General features: G+C 38.8%; 1 protein-coding gene across 15 annotated transcripts in view; it reads right to left on the bottom strand.

Moving 5' to 3' along the window:
* Window positions 1-16,910, bottom strand: part of KIF16B (kinesin family member 16B) — a 123,164-nt gene that overhangs the window by 68,119 nt on the left and 38,135 nt on the right. For all 15 annotated transcript variants that reach the window (XR_014944334.1, XR_001553712.3, XR_014944333.1 and 12 more), the window contains exons 13-15: window positions 4,149-4,268; window positions 3,604-3,655; window positions 1,656-1,793 (exon numbers count right to left, since the gene is read on the bottom strand). Coding sequence is in view for 9 of the 15 variants with exons in the window: in XM_015856732.3 (XP_015712218.2) it covers window positions 1,656-1,793; window positions 3,604-3,655; window positions 4,149-4,268 (310 nt within the window). In the remaining 6 variants the exon portion in view is untranslated. The remainder of the gene's footprint in view (window positions 1-1,655; window positions 1,794-3,603; window positions 3,656-4,148; window positions 4,269-16,910) is intronic.

Raw genomic sequence — 16,910 nt, 5'->3', positions numbered from 1 at the left:
AGAGCATAGGAAATAAATATGAAGAATGTGTATTCAAATATCACCGTGCACTTCTCATCTACACTCAGCAATATTATGGAACTCCAGAAACAAAATTATCTATAAATAGGATCTTTCTAAATTAGATTGTTTTGTTTTTAAAACTACTTCTATTAACAAACTATAAAAAGAAACAAACCTTGAGAGATTATGTTAACTACAGAATGGTTGGCACCTTAGCTTAAAAGTGGAAAACACAGTTTAAACTGAGGACAAATTTAAGGTAAAGGGCAACTAAGTGAATATTTGTTCAATTACTTTTAGAAATTCTACCAGATGCTCTTAATAAGGTAAGAATAGTGTAATGAGTTGCACTTACACAGAGGCCACATTAGCTAGAATTCACAAATGCAGGAATTAATCTGAAGAAGGAAGTTGTAATTAATTACTATGCCTCTTTTTTTATTATTATTAATAACTGTTCATCTGAAAACGCATCGAATTTTTAGATTATCACTAACGGAAACACTTAAATATATCAGCAGATAATCAGCAATACCCAAATCAGTTATTTAAAGAGACTGGCGCTTCATGCTGTGAGACTAAATGGTAACACAGCTAGGATACATGTACTGTGCAGAAGTTGTTAAATCAGTTGATTTATCAGCTTTGCTAGCCTGATGTCAAAGCTGTAACCCTTCCTTCAAACTCAATCTGGTTACATAGTTCACAGGTCAGCCTAGGCAGCTGTTTTGCGCAATTTAGTAATTCAAAGCAATCCTTTCTTCTGCCCCCTTTTCCTGAGTTGCAAATTTGTTTAGACAGAAAGTCAGAAGGCAAAACAACAACAACAAACCACACTTCCACCCTTTACAGTCCAAATTTCAAGCTGACACATCACCTAGAAGAGGAAAACAGCATCCAAACTCCAACTTCCTTCTGAGGCCAGTCAAGCCTGTACCACCTTTGAAAAGCAGAAGGCTAAAGAAAAGATGAGGCATTGCAACCACAATTCATGTCAAGTGTTTCTTGTCAGTGTTTCTACCAAGATTTGATGTCATTTCTTTCCATGCCAACAAAATACATCTTTGGCCCCAGTTGCCCCAGGAGCTTTTTTCATTTCCAGAGTTTAAAGCTTAAATATTAAACTTATAATTCCCTGAATGTCATCTGCAAGGGTTACTCTCCCCCGTTTGTTATTTCCCTTCAGCTGCAGTTAGCAGATACTTGAGCTGAACCCCTTGCTGTGCAAGAGGATTTGGCAACAGTGTGTTAAGTGGGGCTGGACCTCTGAGGAGCTGGAAAAATACGTCTCTATTTTAAGTCATGTGGAAACCAACATTCTTTCTCTCATTATTACAGCAATCTAAGCAATCTGCCATGGAGTTCACTTTACACATAATCTTTGAATGAAATCAAACGGTAAGTATCAGCTCACACTGAAGATCAAGAAATGGCTTAAATTAGTAAAGAGTTCCCTTTACATCACGTAGCAGTTCTGTGACAGAACAAGAAGTCCATTGCTCTCCTGATCACCTTGGGCTGCAGATGAGAAGAAACTGAATTAAAATTAAATGAATTAAATGGTAATCCCTCTGTATACATGTAGATTTATCAGCGGTCTTGCTGGAAAGAAACAAAGACACTATCAAAAACTATACGATGCTGGGTAATACCTTGGTTTAGGTGCGTAGCCTCAGTAATCTGAATTCCATTCACAGAACACTGTGCTCCATTCAGTGGTATTAGATTCACAGTACCATTAAGATTTTCAAAGATGCAGTGCTCACTTTCCAAATCCAGACCATGAAGAACTAAACATACAAAAATAGAATAATTAGCCTTTTAACAACTAGTAGGATTTGCATGCTGATTTTGATTCATTAAGGACATATTGAGTTACATATTTCCAAATGTCTCTTCTCATTTTTTTTCTGGGCAATATTTGCTCTTTCCTTTATCACTTCCCACATTCCTTTAACACTGAACCCATCTTTTTGTTGTTTTATTGCAGTAGAAGTGCTTTTTTCTGATTTATTTTACATAATGGCCTTTTCTCATGTTTTGGCACCAGATTAATAAGTGTTCTTTTTCTTTTTCTTCTCATAAAGAAAACAGGAAAGTTTATGTATTTGTAGAGACAGACTTCACAGAGATATGAACTCATTGAGAGCAGCCCTGTAGAGAAGCACCTGGGGGTCCTGATGGATGAAAAGCTGTACGTGAACCAGCAGTGTGCTCTTGCAGCCCAGAAGGCCAACAGCATACTGCACCAATAGAGGGGTGGCAGCAGGGAGAGGATTGTCCCCATCTAGTCTGCCCTTCACTTGCTGGGTCCCATCTGTAGCACTATGTCCAGGCCTGGGCCTCCAGCACAAGAAGGATGTTGAGCTGTTGGAGTGAGTCCAGAGGAGGACCATGAAGATGCTCAGAGGGCTGGAGCACCTCTCCTATGAAGAAAGGTTAAGAGATGTGGGTTTGTCTAGCTTGGAGAAGAGAAGGCTCTGGGGACACCTCACTTTGGCTTTCCAGTACTTAAACGGAGCTTACAAGCAGGAGGGGGACTGAATTTTCACTTGCGTTGATACTGATAGGACAAGGAATATGTCTATAAACTAGAAGAGGGGAGACTGAGGTTAGATGTTAGGAGGAAATTTAAACTCAGAAAGTTGTGAGACACTTGAATGGATTGCCCGGAAAGCTGTGGGTGTGCTCCATCCCCAGAGGTGCCCAAGGCCAGGTTGGATGAGACCCTGGCAGCCTGAGCTGATGGGGGGTAGCCAGCCCACAGCAACGGGTTGGAACAGGATGAACTTTAAGATCCCTTCCAACCTAAGTCACTCTATGGTTCTATGGTAACATGCAATTCTAGACTGAAAGGTTGAAATAAGGTTATATATTCCATTACATTCAGGCACTTATCAATCAGTTATGCTACTTTCTGTGCATTATGTGTGATTACCTCCACTCATATTGCTTAACATCACAAAGCAACATTTGTTTTGTGGTATTCATATATAAATTTTAATCCACGCATCTTTTAACAACATGATATATACAAAACTACATTATCTGACCTCTCAGCCTTTCATTTGAGAACCTAAGGATGCAGCTTATTTCAATGAAACTGCCTGTAAGCAACATATGACAGGACAGTCCAGCAATGGCAATTAGTTGTCTTTTAAAAAAACTAAGAAATACAGTACATGAAGCCTATCTTTTCACTTCCAGAATTTTCTTCCACCCAAGTCTAAAGACCTGAGACTGCTTTAGGTATAACAATATAAAAATATTCTCATTATGCAAAGGTTAAGAGAGTGATTGTGCAGCAGTTGTGACAGGTGCTGTATGAAAAAAAGATAATATTTTTACAGAAGGCTATTTCAAAAGTAGAAAGAAATAAGAAACAAGTATGTGAATATGAATAATTTGAATCCCACAAGCTATTTTGTAAGTCATGTTCCTTGAAGCATATCCCACGTAATGCAGCCTTAAAAATCCCCTAAAAATTAGAATATGCAAGAATATATGAACAACTAACGGAAAAGAAAGGAAAACTAGAAAGCTTTGTTAAAAGACTGGAGTGTTAGAAAGAATGGAAAGAAACAATGCAAAATTCCATACCGATATCCTGCTCCGTCATAGCATCATCTCTGCCCACGTATGTTTGGCCCTCCTAATTAAGAGAGAAAAGTACACATTTTCAGTTGAAATCTCCCTTTCTCTCATACAAAGAAATGGTTTATCTTTCTCAGAGTATTATAGCCCAGTATATGTTTAAACATACTATGTTCTTTCCCTTGTATTTTAAGAAGCACTTTCACAGTCGTTACTAGACAATATATTAGCAAGTTCAACTATCATGCATAGGGACCATCACTTTAGCTTTGAGACAATCTAGATGAGGATTTATAGTCAAGCTTTACAATGAAATTAATGAAAAGAAAAACCAGGCATAGATACAGTAAGTACCTATCTCTGGTTAACCAGTTAACCCTCAGGGTAGACCTAAACTACAGGAGAGAAATGTAAGGAACTTTTACCACAGTGGAGAGATGTAATGAACGCTTGTATGAGTAATGTATTTAGATGGCAAATTAATACTGCAGTTTGTCTACTGAAAAATTACACAGCATACAAAGGTTGTGGAAGCACAGATATGCATTTACCTTCAAGTGATACAAGATGATGCCAGTACTAAGAAGATCATCATCAATGCCAATTAAATGAGGCAGTTCAGAATCTAACACAACACCTATCCCTTCTTTCCTCAGAGCCAAGGTTTGTTCCTGTAAAGGACAAAAGTATAGTTATTAAAATATGCAGGAAATACTCTTCATTCTCTTTTCAGACTATGTTTAAAGAAACTCATTCTCTGTGATACCACAGAAAATTGGCAAGTTTTTTTCTCCCCTTACATTTTAAATGCAACTTTTATATTTCCAGTGAGTGTTCCAAGCTTACCGTTCAGGAAATCTATGAAGGTGTTATTTGAAAGAGGCCAGACAAACAGCTGAATTATACCAGATAAGGGAGATCAATCAAGAGAATAACAAAGCAATGTTGTATAAAAGCAAGCTCTATATCACCATACATGATAGTAAGAAGAATTTAAAACTACATAGAATTTAGTATGGCTAAAAAATAGAAAACTAAAAACTTTTTGGCAGTCCTTTAAATAAAGTGAATCTTATGCAACTAAAAACCAGGACACCTGAAAAGCCAGCAAGCTTAAGCAGTCAGAACACCATCCAATTTAAAGGAAGCACTGGCATAGCAAAGAAATGCAGGAAATATTTGTAGCACATGATTTTAATTCTTTTCATTTCCTTTGGGCCACACTCTGCAACGTCTGTGGGATAAAGTATCATTCAGCAGGAGTGTAAGTGGAAGGCTTTAACACTGGAAGAAACACAGAATCATTTGAGTTAGAAAAGATCTTCGAGTTTATTAAATCCAACCACCTAACACTACCAAGGCTACCAATAAACCACATCCCTAACTTCCACTTCCACATGTACCAAACACTTCCACAGATGGTGACTGCAACTCTCTATGCAGCTCTTTCCAATGCTTGACCAACCTCTATGTGAAAAAATTCTTCTTAAGACCTAATGTATGATCTTAACACATCTTAAGGCAGTTTCCATATGCCTATCACTTGTCACCTGAGAAAGGAGACTGACACCCACCTTCCTACCACCTTCCAGGCAGTTGTAGAGAGCAGTGAAGCCCCCCCGAGACTCCTCCTCCCCAGACCGAACAATCCCAGTTCCCTCAGCCAGTTCTTGTAATCGTGTTTTCCAGACCCTTCATGAGCTTCACTGCTATACTCTAAATGCATTCTGGCAACTCAATAGCCTTCTTACAGCAGGGGGCCCAAAAATGAATGCCAGCACCAAATACAGAAGGATAATCACCTCCTGCTCCTGCTGGCTGGCTACACTAGTGCTGACATAAGCCAGGATGCCAATAGCCTTCTTGGCTACCTGGACACACTGCTGGCTTGTGTTCAGCTGGCTGTAGACCAAGACCCCCTAGGCCTTTTCCACGGGGCAGAAATCCTCCAAATCCTTCTCTCCAGCACCCTCACAATATCTCTAGGCAATGATTTCTGTTCAAATCCCCAAGCAGAGCTATCCAGAACCTGAGGTATACAAGGCTCAGTGGCACACAGGAGGCATTAGAAACAGAGCTCACATTCTGCCAGTAGGCCATTCAACCATGACATTTCTGGCAGCACAGAGGGAGTTTTCTCACTCTAGGGAGAATTTCCATCCAGGCGTTATAGTGACTTGCTTCAGAAGCCCCAAGCCCATGCAGATTTGTAAAGGTGCTGCCCTTTGAGCCTTCCTACAGCAAGGCTTGACACCATTCAGGCTATGTGAAGACAGACAGCCAGCAGCAGAGCCACCCACTGGCTTTTGGGCAGCAAAGGCTCCTGCATGCCCTTAGCACTTTGCCACTGTCCCAACAGAGCAGGAAGGGGCTGGGTAGGAGGCAGCAGGTCCCTGTGGCCGTGGCTGGACACCATTTGGCTGGTGGGTACTGAAAATATCATGTGACTAGTTCTATGGGTATACACAATATATAAGAGATAAACAATAGCTTTGAAATATGTTTTAGTGTTCGTAAAGTTTACTTTGTAAACTGAACTCAAATCCTATTGACTTCCTAGACCTGGAAGGTAACAGCAGCAGACTGTGAACACGCACACACTGCTTCACAAAATGAACCAGTTTTTCTACTGAAAGATCTAAGCCATTATAAGCCAAGGAAGAGTGACAACTTGGGAAGGACAGGCAGCATCAGCTTCTGTGTATTATGAAGCACACACTTTTCTCCTGGTGCCAGCAAATACAGAAAACAAGTTTTCTGACAACAGCATGAATACTTCTCCAAGTTATCTTCACTCTTCAGAGCCAACTGAGACATAACAGCAATCTATCTGCTTTCTCTTACAAACGCGGTGTGTATTTTCCTACGTACAGCAACTTGACAAATCTAAGATCTACTACATCATTTTTTTTCTGCACGGTATAAAACATCATCAATATCAACACTGCCTAAAATGTTCTCCAGTGACTGTGCAAACATGGGCAAAATGAGATGGTGATAACACAAAAAAGACTCTAAAACAAAACCAGGAAATCCCAGACTGGTTACGGGTGCACTAAAAAGTTCTCCAGCCTTCAGAAAGAAGAGAAAAAACCCTGTGATTAATGTTGCCCTGCAGCTCTCTGACATTCAAACTGCATCCAGCTATTCCTTGATATTATAAAAGCGTCACCTCATAAAACCAAAAAATACAGTTTAAATCACTGTTCAAGCAAAAAAGTAATTTCAGTCAAAATATCTATCTCGTATTAAATATTTATTGAGTGGCACCTACTGTTACACATAATTTATAACCTTCCTATATGACAAGACTGAAGACTTAAAACAGTGAATATAGGTGGCTGTTCACACAAGTGCTGGCACCTCTGGCCCAATGCAACTGATGAAACATTAAGAGCAGAACATTTTTTCTAGAATAAACAAAGCATTTGTGAGCATCGCTGACTGAGGAGAAAAAAAGCATCCCAAGAGATAATGAAATCTTTGCTGGGAGAGAAAATCCTGCCACAAATAATTAAGATGAAAGTAAAAAAAGCTTCAATTTCCAGTCTTTTGTATTTAACGCATTTACTGTATACTAAAAAAATAAAATGCATATAATTGTGATTTAAAACTGAAGCGTTATTTATCCATATCTAAAATTAAAGAACACAAATAGAGTTTCTAAAAATCTTACTTTGCGTATAACTACTGTTCACAAATATAACACGCTCTTTTAAGGGAAGTATTAGAATAAATGCATCAGACTGTAATGGGATTAAGTAGTGAGATGAGGATATCTATCGGATGTTAAGCAGAAATCCTTCACTACTCAGAAGGCCCTGGTACAGACGCCCAGAGAGTTGCGGGTGCCCCATCCCTGGAGGTGCCCAAGGCCAGGTTGGATGGGTCCTGGGCAGCCCTGAGCTGGTGAGGGACAGCCAGCCCATGGCAGGGGTTGGGGCTGGGGGGACTCTAAAGTCCTTTCCAACCCAAGCCATTCTATTATTCTATTATTAGGTTTTCTACTAAAAATCCTGATGCATAACTGGGGCTACTGCTAAGCTTTCAATTGTTTGGCTGACAACCTAATTCCAAATCCAGAAGAAAACTTTGAACTGTGCACTTTTGTCTGAAACCAAAAGCCACAAACACTTTCAACAATGTGTCACTGTTCTCTCAAATTGAAAGAAAGATAAGAAAATGGTCAGAAAGAAGCAGCCAGATTGCTCCTCTTTCACCCTTGATGGCACAGGAAGAAAACTTCTAAAGGAAGGAGGAAGGATGGACTTCCTTTGAAATAAATTGAAGGTCTGTAAGCTATTTTAAGGCAGAGAAATTAGCAGGTATGTTCCGCAACTTGATCCACTTTCACTTGTGCAACACCAGTTTAGAAAGCAGCGAAACCATGAGTCAAAATGCCGAGAGCAGGAAAGGTTGTCATCCCCATTAAAAAAAAATCACTAATGCAGAAAATGAATGAAAGCCTCAAGGCAGAATTTAAAAAACTTGCATGCACTGCATGCATCTTGTCTTGAATTATCCTTGAACAAAGAAGTGCAGATGTACTCTCTCTGTATTTAAGATGCGCTCATAAACTGTGGAAAATAAAGCAAGTCAAGTATTACACACAAAGGAGCACTCCCGTGAATACAAATGCCTGCACTGTGCAGAGAACAAAAAAATAAAAAAATAAATAAAAAAAAGAGGTTCTCTTCCTTTGGAGCCTCTAGATTAAATAGACTCATTTTTGTTGAAATTCAGTCATAAAATAATTCAGAGACAGTACGTAAGGAAACACCTTCTGGAGTCACAGCAAAAACAAGAGGATTAAATTGTTTGTGTAAATGAGGGTCTCTTGGAATTCCTCTGCTAGAAACATCCTGATGGGGTTCAACTCATGAGCACGTCTTGGGAGCATACAAGAGCTGTCACAGAATCCCTTCCACACTGCTGCACCACATGTGTTGAATTAACTGCATTAAGACACCTCCAGGCTTGCAGTTTAGAAACGTAATCTTTACGTATAGTACCTGTGCTCTTTGTATCAGCTGTGGTTTCATAGAATCGTAGAACAGCCTGGGTTAAAAGGACCACCACCATCATCTGGCTTCAACCCCCCTACTATGTGCAGGGTCACCAACCACTAGTCCAGGATGCCCAGAGCCACATCCAGCCTGGACTTGAATGCCTCCAGAGACAGGGTATTATTTCCATGGAAATAGATAGGGGGCATTACTTTTAGAGCAATCTTTGTACAATTGCCCACGTTAAAGAACTTTTATGATGCACAACATTCAGCGCATTTAATACACATAAATAATACAGAGGCACACAAAAATATTAAAAAGCATAAAGAAATAGCACAGTGCCCTTTTAATGAACAGAATTCCTTGGTGAAGACTAATTTATTTTACACTTTCCATCGCAAAAATCTGAATTCTTTTATTTCAGTATGCAGCAGTTAACTGCTGGCACACAGTTCTGATAAAACACCAAATAGAGGCTTTCAGTAAGGCATAACATTATGCTAGCTAAGTAAATTGTCCAGATGCCTATATTTAAATTATGCAAAGATGCATAATACTCGATTAAAGAAGTTATGGGTAAAAAATGTGCAATGGCAAAACTCTTTGCATTAATATTTAACCTAATTACATACTACAGCAAATTCTTATGCTAACAGGTACTTTGGGTGCATTCGATTTCATTGCAAATATGCTATTATGTCCCAGGTTCACAAAAACGTTTGAATGTCCTCAGTGGCAAAGCAGTAACATTAAGCTCCCCATAAAATATAGATCCGTACATTGTACACAAAGGAAGTTCTTAATTTGTTCCCCTCCAGATAAGTATTCCCCATATTCTGCATTCCCTTTAAATCAGCAGAAAGAAATGCTTCACACCTAAAGATATTCCGAATCGCTCAGAATTCAGAGGCACCTGAAAATGTTTATTTCAAAATCCAGCAGATACACCAAATTAAAAAGGCTTTGCAAATGGAGGCCATAAGAAGCACGGATCAGCTGGTCATCCCTTGATCAAGGAGGGTAACCAACATAGGACTTCACAGCACTTCACCAGTTTCGATCACCTCCATCCCAGAAAGGAGAAGGATGAGGGGACTTGCAGTTCCACAGCAGATGTTTTTGCCAAGCATAAAAAGCAAAGTTACAACAAAAAAACGATATGAATACAACAGTCAAAGCTAACTGATGCATATGGCCTGTACGAGGTCTACACTGCTTGCATTTCCAGACCTTTCAAGAAATAGGAAATGATGCATAACTGCAGAAGAGGTGCCCTGATGGAAGCGTACAAAACCCAAGCAGGAGAACTCACCGATGGTCAATGCTCACTGGCTGTAATAGCTGTAATAGCCAATACTAGAGTGCAGAAAAGAAAACCACTCAGCAGAAGATAAGTAAGGAAAAGGGATCCCTTGCTAAACTGAAGGATACTGCTGATACAATTTACATAGGTGCAAGAAAAACTGGCAAATGGCGAGAAAAAGAAAGCAGGGAATGACTATGCAAGGATATCACCTCTAGTTCCCTACTCCCAAGAACTGCAGGCACAAAAAACACGGAAAGATTTCAGGTGGAAGGATTACTATCTTGCTTGCCCTCTTTTTTATTGCAATAGTGGGCACTGTTGCCTAAATTATTTCATCTACAAGCCTATTTAATCTGATCCAATATAATCTTTAACAGCTGCATAATAGATGAGAATATTTGGAAGTCTGATTTGAAATGAGGTTTACTAGCCTTTCTATAAAGTATTTTACCGGTAAATGCACTTAGAAACATGTGTTACCAACAAAAAAATCTAAGTCTCCTTTGTATCCCACTGAATTTTGCCTCTAAAAACTTCTTAGAGCAATGAGTTATCTGAATAAAAATCAACATAAAAAATACCAAAAAACCACACTTTATATTTGCTGCGGTAATACAATAAATGTTTTGTTCCTCTTGTGTTCTGATGGATTAAGATCTTCCTCCTTGAAACTCAAATGCATGATAAGATAATCACATAATGATTCATTATGTAGCATCGTCTGCTTTTAAAGAGTTACCTTTCACCAGATAGCGGCAGTGCAATGGCAAACATGACAGCAGCACTTCTGACTGGAAAGAAATGCTTCCTTCCCAGTCTGCCTTCCTGCCTTTGCCTTGTGCACTCTCCTATAATTCTTACCATTTTGGATGTCTTTCCTTACCTAGACCTTTCTTTTCCTTCTTAATTTCTTCAAGTTCTGCTTTAATGACAGCATTTTTAATGCTTCATGTAATGACTGAGTTTCTCATGTAAACTTTGTTAACCTGTAAACCCTCCCTGCACTGAGCTGCAGGTTGCCACCCTATCATAAAACTGAACAAGTTAAATTATACATCATCAAGGCTTTAGAGAACAAACCCCAGGAATTCTTTTGCTGAACAAATTACTTGAGTTTCCATCACACAATTGCAGTACACAAACTAAATTATCCTCCCATTTTCTATATTAATACATATTGCTTTGACATCCTAACTAAATTATCAAATAATCAGGAACTGAAATCAACCAACAGTATCGTATTATCATACAATCTATGTGTTACAGAGAAATCTAATTTATCTTTCAAGTTACAAAATCTTCCAGATTTGACACTGGGATGTGTGATGCTTTTATTATCCCTATACCACCCTCCATGTAGCAGTACATTTACGTGTTTAGCTGTGTTAATCAAATACTCTTGTGAAATATGAGCCCTTTCAATGGAAGTGAAAACAGACTGCTTTTCTATTATGTATGCCCTCCCACCTCACTTTTCTTTTTACACAAAGAAATATTTTACCTCCTTAGAGAAGACAAACAAGCCTCCAACACACAATTACCTTCTGCAAGCTTTGAGAAGTTTTTCTGCAAGTATATTAATTCCATAAGGTATTGGTAGACACTAACTATCCTTCATGAAAACATCTAATTAATTTACCTTGCACGCGAGCCTCAGTGTCTCATGCAAACCCCACTAAGCACTTACAGTGTGTGTTCTCAGGTGAGCAATCTAACACCTGCAAAACACCAACCCCTTATCAAGTCAAAGTCTGCATCAAAGCTCTGATAAAAGCCAGTCCTGTAAACTCAAGTATGCAACAAGATCACCATCCCAGCATAAGACAGCTGTGAAGCACAGCCTAGGTCCATCTACACATTTCATCTCCCTTCCAAACACAAACTTCTAAACTTAATTTCCACTCAAAGATCATTTTCACTATTTCAGCCTACAGACTTAGAGTTCGGAGAGGTTTTCAGTGGATTAAAAATAGCAATCTTTAAGAGGAATACGCTGCAAATAGACTGGTGTTTCTATTTACAGAAATTATCTTAATGATTGCAGATTTCATTCTTCTGAAAGAAAAGTGCCACATAAACAGATTGACTACTCTGAATTCTCAACTGTTTTGCATCCTAATTGTTATAAAGAATGCATGGCCCACTATTAAAGTTGCAGTCAATATTACAAGATGAGCTTACTACAAAATTAGCAAAATTGCTGGTTATCTCTAGAAACAAGAAAATTCCTTTAATTCTGGAGTTTTGGGAATTTTGCTTCTGCTTTAGATGCTAGCAGTGTTTCTCCTATCTGAGAAAGGAAGAAACAAATGTGACCTCCTGTGTTGCCAGTGCAGTTCCCAAATAGCTTAATAAATCATTTGATGGATTCCAACTCAGGCTCTCATCTACTGCAGAACTGAAATTGTTTTCACATATTTGGCCTGAACTTAGGAATAGTCAGTTCGTACTCCTGAATTCTGAATCACTATCAGCATTCAGCTGAAATAATTATTTTGCTTCTTGTGTTTGTATTTATTGATATAATTACTGTCAGCATTTGTATCCTCTCTCCTCGCTGCTATTTTAACAGGCTGAGCATCAGCTTTCACCTAACCAGCACAGCCACACCACAGCGCTTAACACTTCCTCTCTTTGCAGCTCTCACCTGACAGTGAGGCCACACAGTGCAGAGTACACAGGGCACACAGGGACTGGTCCCCCAGGGTGGATGATCCCCCCCTCTGGCTCCAGGACACACTGCTGGTTTAGGTTCAACTTGTTGCCAATCAGAATCCCCATAATCCTTCCTGCAAGGCTGCTTTCCACCCTCACATCTCCAGTCTGAGAAGAGATGACTTACATACAGCGTTCCCAATGTATTTGCAGTTTTGCTTGTGTCAGACATCTCTGTTTTCCTCTCACTACACAAAACATCTATGTGATCCTCCCAAGCTCTCAACTATCTTTCATGTTGCCACACTACATTATGACAGTGAAGTCTCAACCATCCTCCTCCCTATTCCACGGGGCTTTAAATTCATATTAGACCCTGGGCTTTTGCACTTCAAACTATCTGCCATCAATCTCCTTTCTATTATTCTAATTCTCAGTCATCCTGTCCTCTGTGAGATGCTCCGCTTGAAAAATGATGTCTCTCCACTTTATTATCAGTAAACTTCACCAGTTAATGCACCTAAGGAAAAGATTAAAGACGGTCAGGCCCAAAAATGAGCTCCTACTACCAGCATCCCTCCTTCCTAATATTTCCTCACACCCTCTCTACATCTACTTTTTATTTAGGTTCTATTCACCACACTAGTTAAATAGGGATCCCAGGGTCAGGTAGCTTTACTGACATCAGTAAACTACAGCTGTTCCTGGCACGGATCACTGACGGACCAGAACACAGACAGATTTCAGCACAAACCAAGTGGGCAAAGCACAAACAACAAGTTCTGTAATTGACAGCAGGACCACAGACAATGTTGTAAGTATTAACCAGAAAGGAAAAGATTCTTTAAAAATTCATACTTTAGAAACAACAGATTTACAGTTCTGCTTGCTCTACCTTTGAAAGACACATGGCAGTGTAAGTATTTGGTTTTAAAGACGTTTTCATTTTAAAAAGGCATTTCTTGATGTTAGTCTCCCCACTAACCTTGACGTTGTAACTCATGTAGGAGGTAACATTAGTCAAGGATTTGAGTCCCTCCACAATTTACTTCAACATAATGAACGTAGGTCAGAGCAGCAGCTCTGAATTTAACATTTGATTTAGCTCCGAATGTTTAGCTCCAATAGGTAGCACTTTAGCAGACTTTTTCCTTCATTCCACTTTGAGAACAGAGTTTATAATGACTTTTCTGGTGGTTGATAAAGGTATTATCACCTTACTTCTTTCCCCAGGAATAATGTGCTGGTTTTTACTAGGTCAGTGACAGCAAATACAAGTTGTCACTTTATGTGCAGTTTTTAATGCAAATTAAAGGACTATTAAAAGGTCAGAAATTACAAAAGATATATATTCCCTTCGATTTCAAGTCAAATGTTTGAGGATGCTACAAAAAGACAGAGTAAAGTGCCCTTTAAAAATTATCTATATTATTTTGTGTTCCTTAAGCATAAAATAATTGGTACTTTAAGCTGACAGAAACATCATTAATAATTATTAACACGACACAAAATGACTCTGATTGTTGATACTTTCCTTCTGAAAATCTGGTAAAGTCATTTAGGAGAAATAAACTTTTCTTAGAAACTATGCTTACCTTTTCTTAATTCAAATCCTAGTGAAATAAACCCCGCCTAAACAAGGATACACATTCTACCACTGAAAGCACACTAAGATCTGTATATGAACATATAAATATACATAAACTGTATTCATATCTATAGCATACTGCCAATTGAATTGATCACAAAATTACTGAATGCCAGAAGAGACGAGCCACAGGAAATGCCTATGCCCATTAATTACAGATAAAGAAACTACAGTTTGTTTCAAGACTGGAACCATACTCTCTTCTTTCTTACTCTTTTTAGTAGAATTAATTCTTAGTTATACAACACTCTGCCTAAGCATACTTTATTTTCTTCCCCAAAATTGTGAGCATCCCTGTAGCACGTAGTCAGCCAATTAATTAACATTGCACAGGAATTGCCACATCAATATTCCAAACCCCGGTTTTCTCAGAGTTCCCATTAAAGAGCTGTCACCACAGCAGCTGCAGAAGCACAAGTGACAGGTGAATCCCACTGGAACAAAAAAAAAGCAACTAAGGACACGTCATCCCTTCATGCAAAACATAATCCACAATTAGATATCCTGAGTTCTTATCTTATAAAGCTTTAGGACAGCTTAACTCACTGCTTAGAGCAATCAAGCTCCCAGTTATGGCTAAGATATGAAAGTTTGAATTGTTACCCTTAATCAGAAATTCTTCCATTCATCTTCAGAACAAACTAGATTTTTTGAGGAATTAAGTGTGAATATTTAACAGGAAGCTCTATATAAGTTGGTATTTTTAAAACAGATTAAGTTCTGAATTGGTTTGTTGCAGACCGGTTACTCTTAATTACATCTCTTGAATTTACTTAGAAACTCTAAATGCAGAAGAACAGCGAGGCTGGAAATGGCTGCCCAGGGTGGTAGTGGAGTCACTGTCCCTAGAGGTGTTGCAGAAAGGGTAGGTGCCACATTGAGTGACATGGTTTAGTGGGTACCGTGGGCTGTGGTTGGATTAGATGATCTTAGTGGTCTTTTCTAACCTTAATGATTCCATGATCCTATGATGAGAGGAGCAAACGATAGAAGGGAGAAGAAATTATTTCAAGACACTGCAAAAACTGGTTTGGGATTACTAGATGTAATTTCTAAAAAGATAGGGGAAGAAGCAGACTTAACCATTTGACTTAAGTTTTAGATTGGAACTGTTCACAGACATTCTTTGCCCAAGGTAAAACATTATGTATGTATAATATGGAATGTCTCTCCTTTGTTCAGCATGATGCAGATTCAGCAAATAAAACAAATAAATACTAATCCTCTGCCACAAAAGTAGATGCTGTTTAAAAGGAAGAGAGGGAAAAGATGAGGAAACACAGACAATACAGTCTTTGATGAGGTATCACTGATGTGGAAGAGTCCAAATATGTTTTGCACTATCCTATTAGTTCATTCAATAAAATGAAAGCAGAGAAGGGCATATTTCTTAATTTAAAAGCAAGAGATTAGTTATTGATATAGTCATTAATTATGAAAGGTAATATTGGTTTCTTTGTGCATACCCATGGTAAATAAGGCACAAATTCTCACCAAGCACGGTTGTTCTAGTCAATATGACAAAAAACGTAGCACCGTCACACTGGCTACTAGAGTCAGTTTCAAAACAATTAGTACAATTCAGACACTTCAGTCTTTAACCCGAAAGAATCTTCTACTACCCAAAGCCACAAAGAAAACCACAACTAAAAGGAAACTCTCTAATCAGATTTTTGACTGTCTCCCACAGCTTTAGGCCACACCACCCTCATCAATCAAGAAAACCTATGAAAGAGTCTGTAACAACCAAGATCAGAAAATCGGAGTTCTGTTGCAAGCAGCTTACTGTTAAAGCGCAGGTGATCCCGCAGCAGCCCACACAGGCGTCAAGAGTTGTCTGAATATCAATTAAAAATGCAGATGCAAAATGCAGAACTGCTTAAATGAGCAACCACTAACACAGGGAAGCTAAAATTAAAGCAATAGCTTCATTAGTTTTCCATAAAGAATAAGAGATTTATAAGACTGATAACATGAGCAGTTATCGGTCTCCTAAGTTACCCTTTCTGCTCTTCATTGATGTTTTTTTCCCTACTCTTGTGCTCACCATGGAAATGCAGCTTTCTATTAATACAGACACCCCATTATTGCAGTAGCACCCCAATGCAACACTGTGTTTAAATGTGTTGCAAGTCTTTCCATTAGAAGCCTTAGCAGATTCAAAGTAATTTTTTCAGGAATCTTGGCCTTCATGCCTGGAACTACAAGGACAAACTTAACAGGCTGAAATCTCTGCTCCCCCATGCTTTAAACCTCGCACAGACAGAAATGCTATTGACATGAGAGAAAAAAAAATCCCTGAATAGAATTGCAGGATTTGGCTAATTCTAAGTATAGATGCCTGCTTGGCTGCTTAAGCTTCCTGGACATTTGTTTGTAAAATCCTGTTTTCCAGTGGCTTTTAAAACTTCAACCATCAAAGCTGCCACCTTCCACACTAGAACATCTGCTGCAGGCTGGTTTGTGCCCTCACCAGCTTGAGTTTAAGGGAAAACTATTCTTCTATTGCAACAAATGAGGTTCACGGGGTATTTTGCAGGTAAGCTATGTCTGCAGCAGGGCAGACTTCACCTCTTCACAACCTGTGACTGCACTAAGCATATATTATTCTCAAAAGAAAAATAAATCTACAACTTTCAACACTGACATTAACAGCATAGAACAAGACTCTTTTTTTTTTTGCCATTGGTGATCC

Source organism: Coturnix japonica, chromosome 3 (assembly GCF_054131305.1).
Source record: "Coturnix japonica strain WE chromosome 3, WE-NBRP24, whole genome shotgun sequence".
Lineage (NCBI taxonomy): Eukaryota > Metazoa > Chordata > Aves > Galliformes > Phasianidae > Coturnix > Coturnix japonica.
This window is presented reverse-complemented; position numbering and strand designations above follow the sequence as displayed.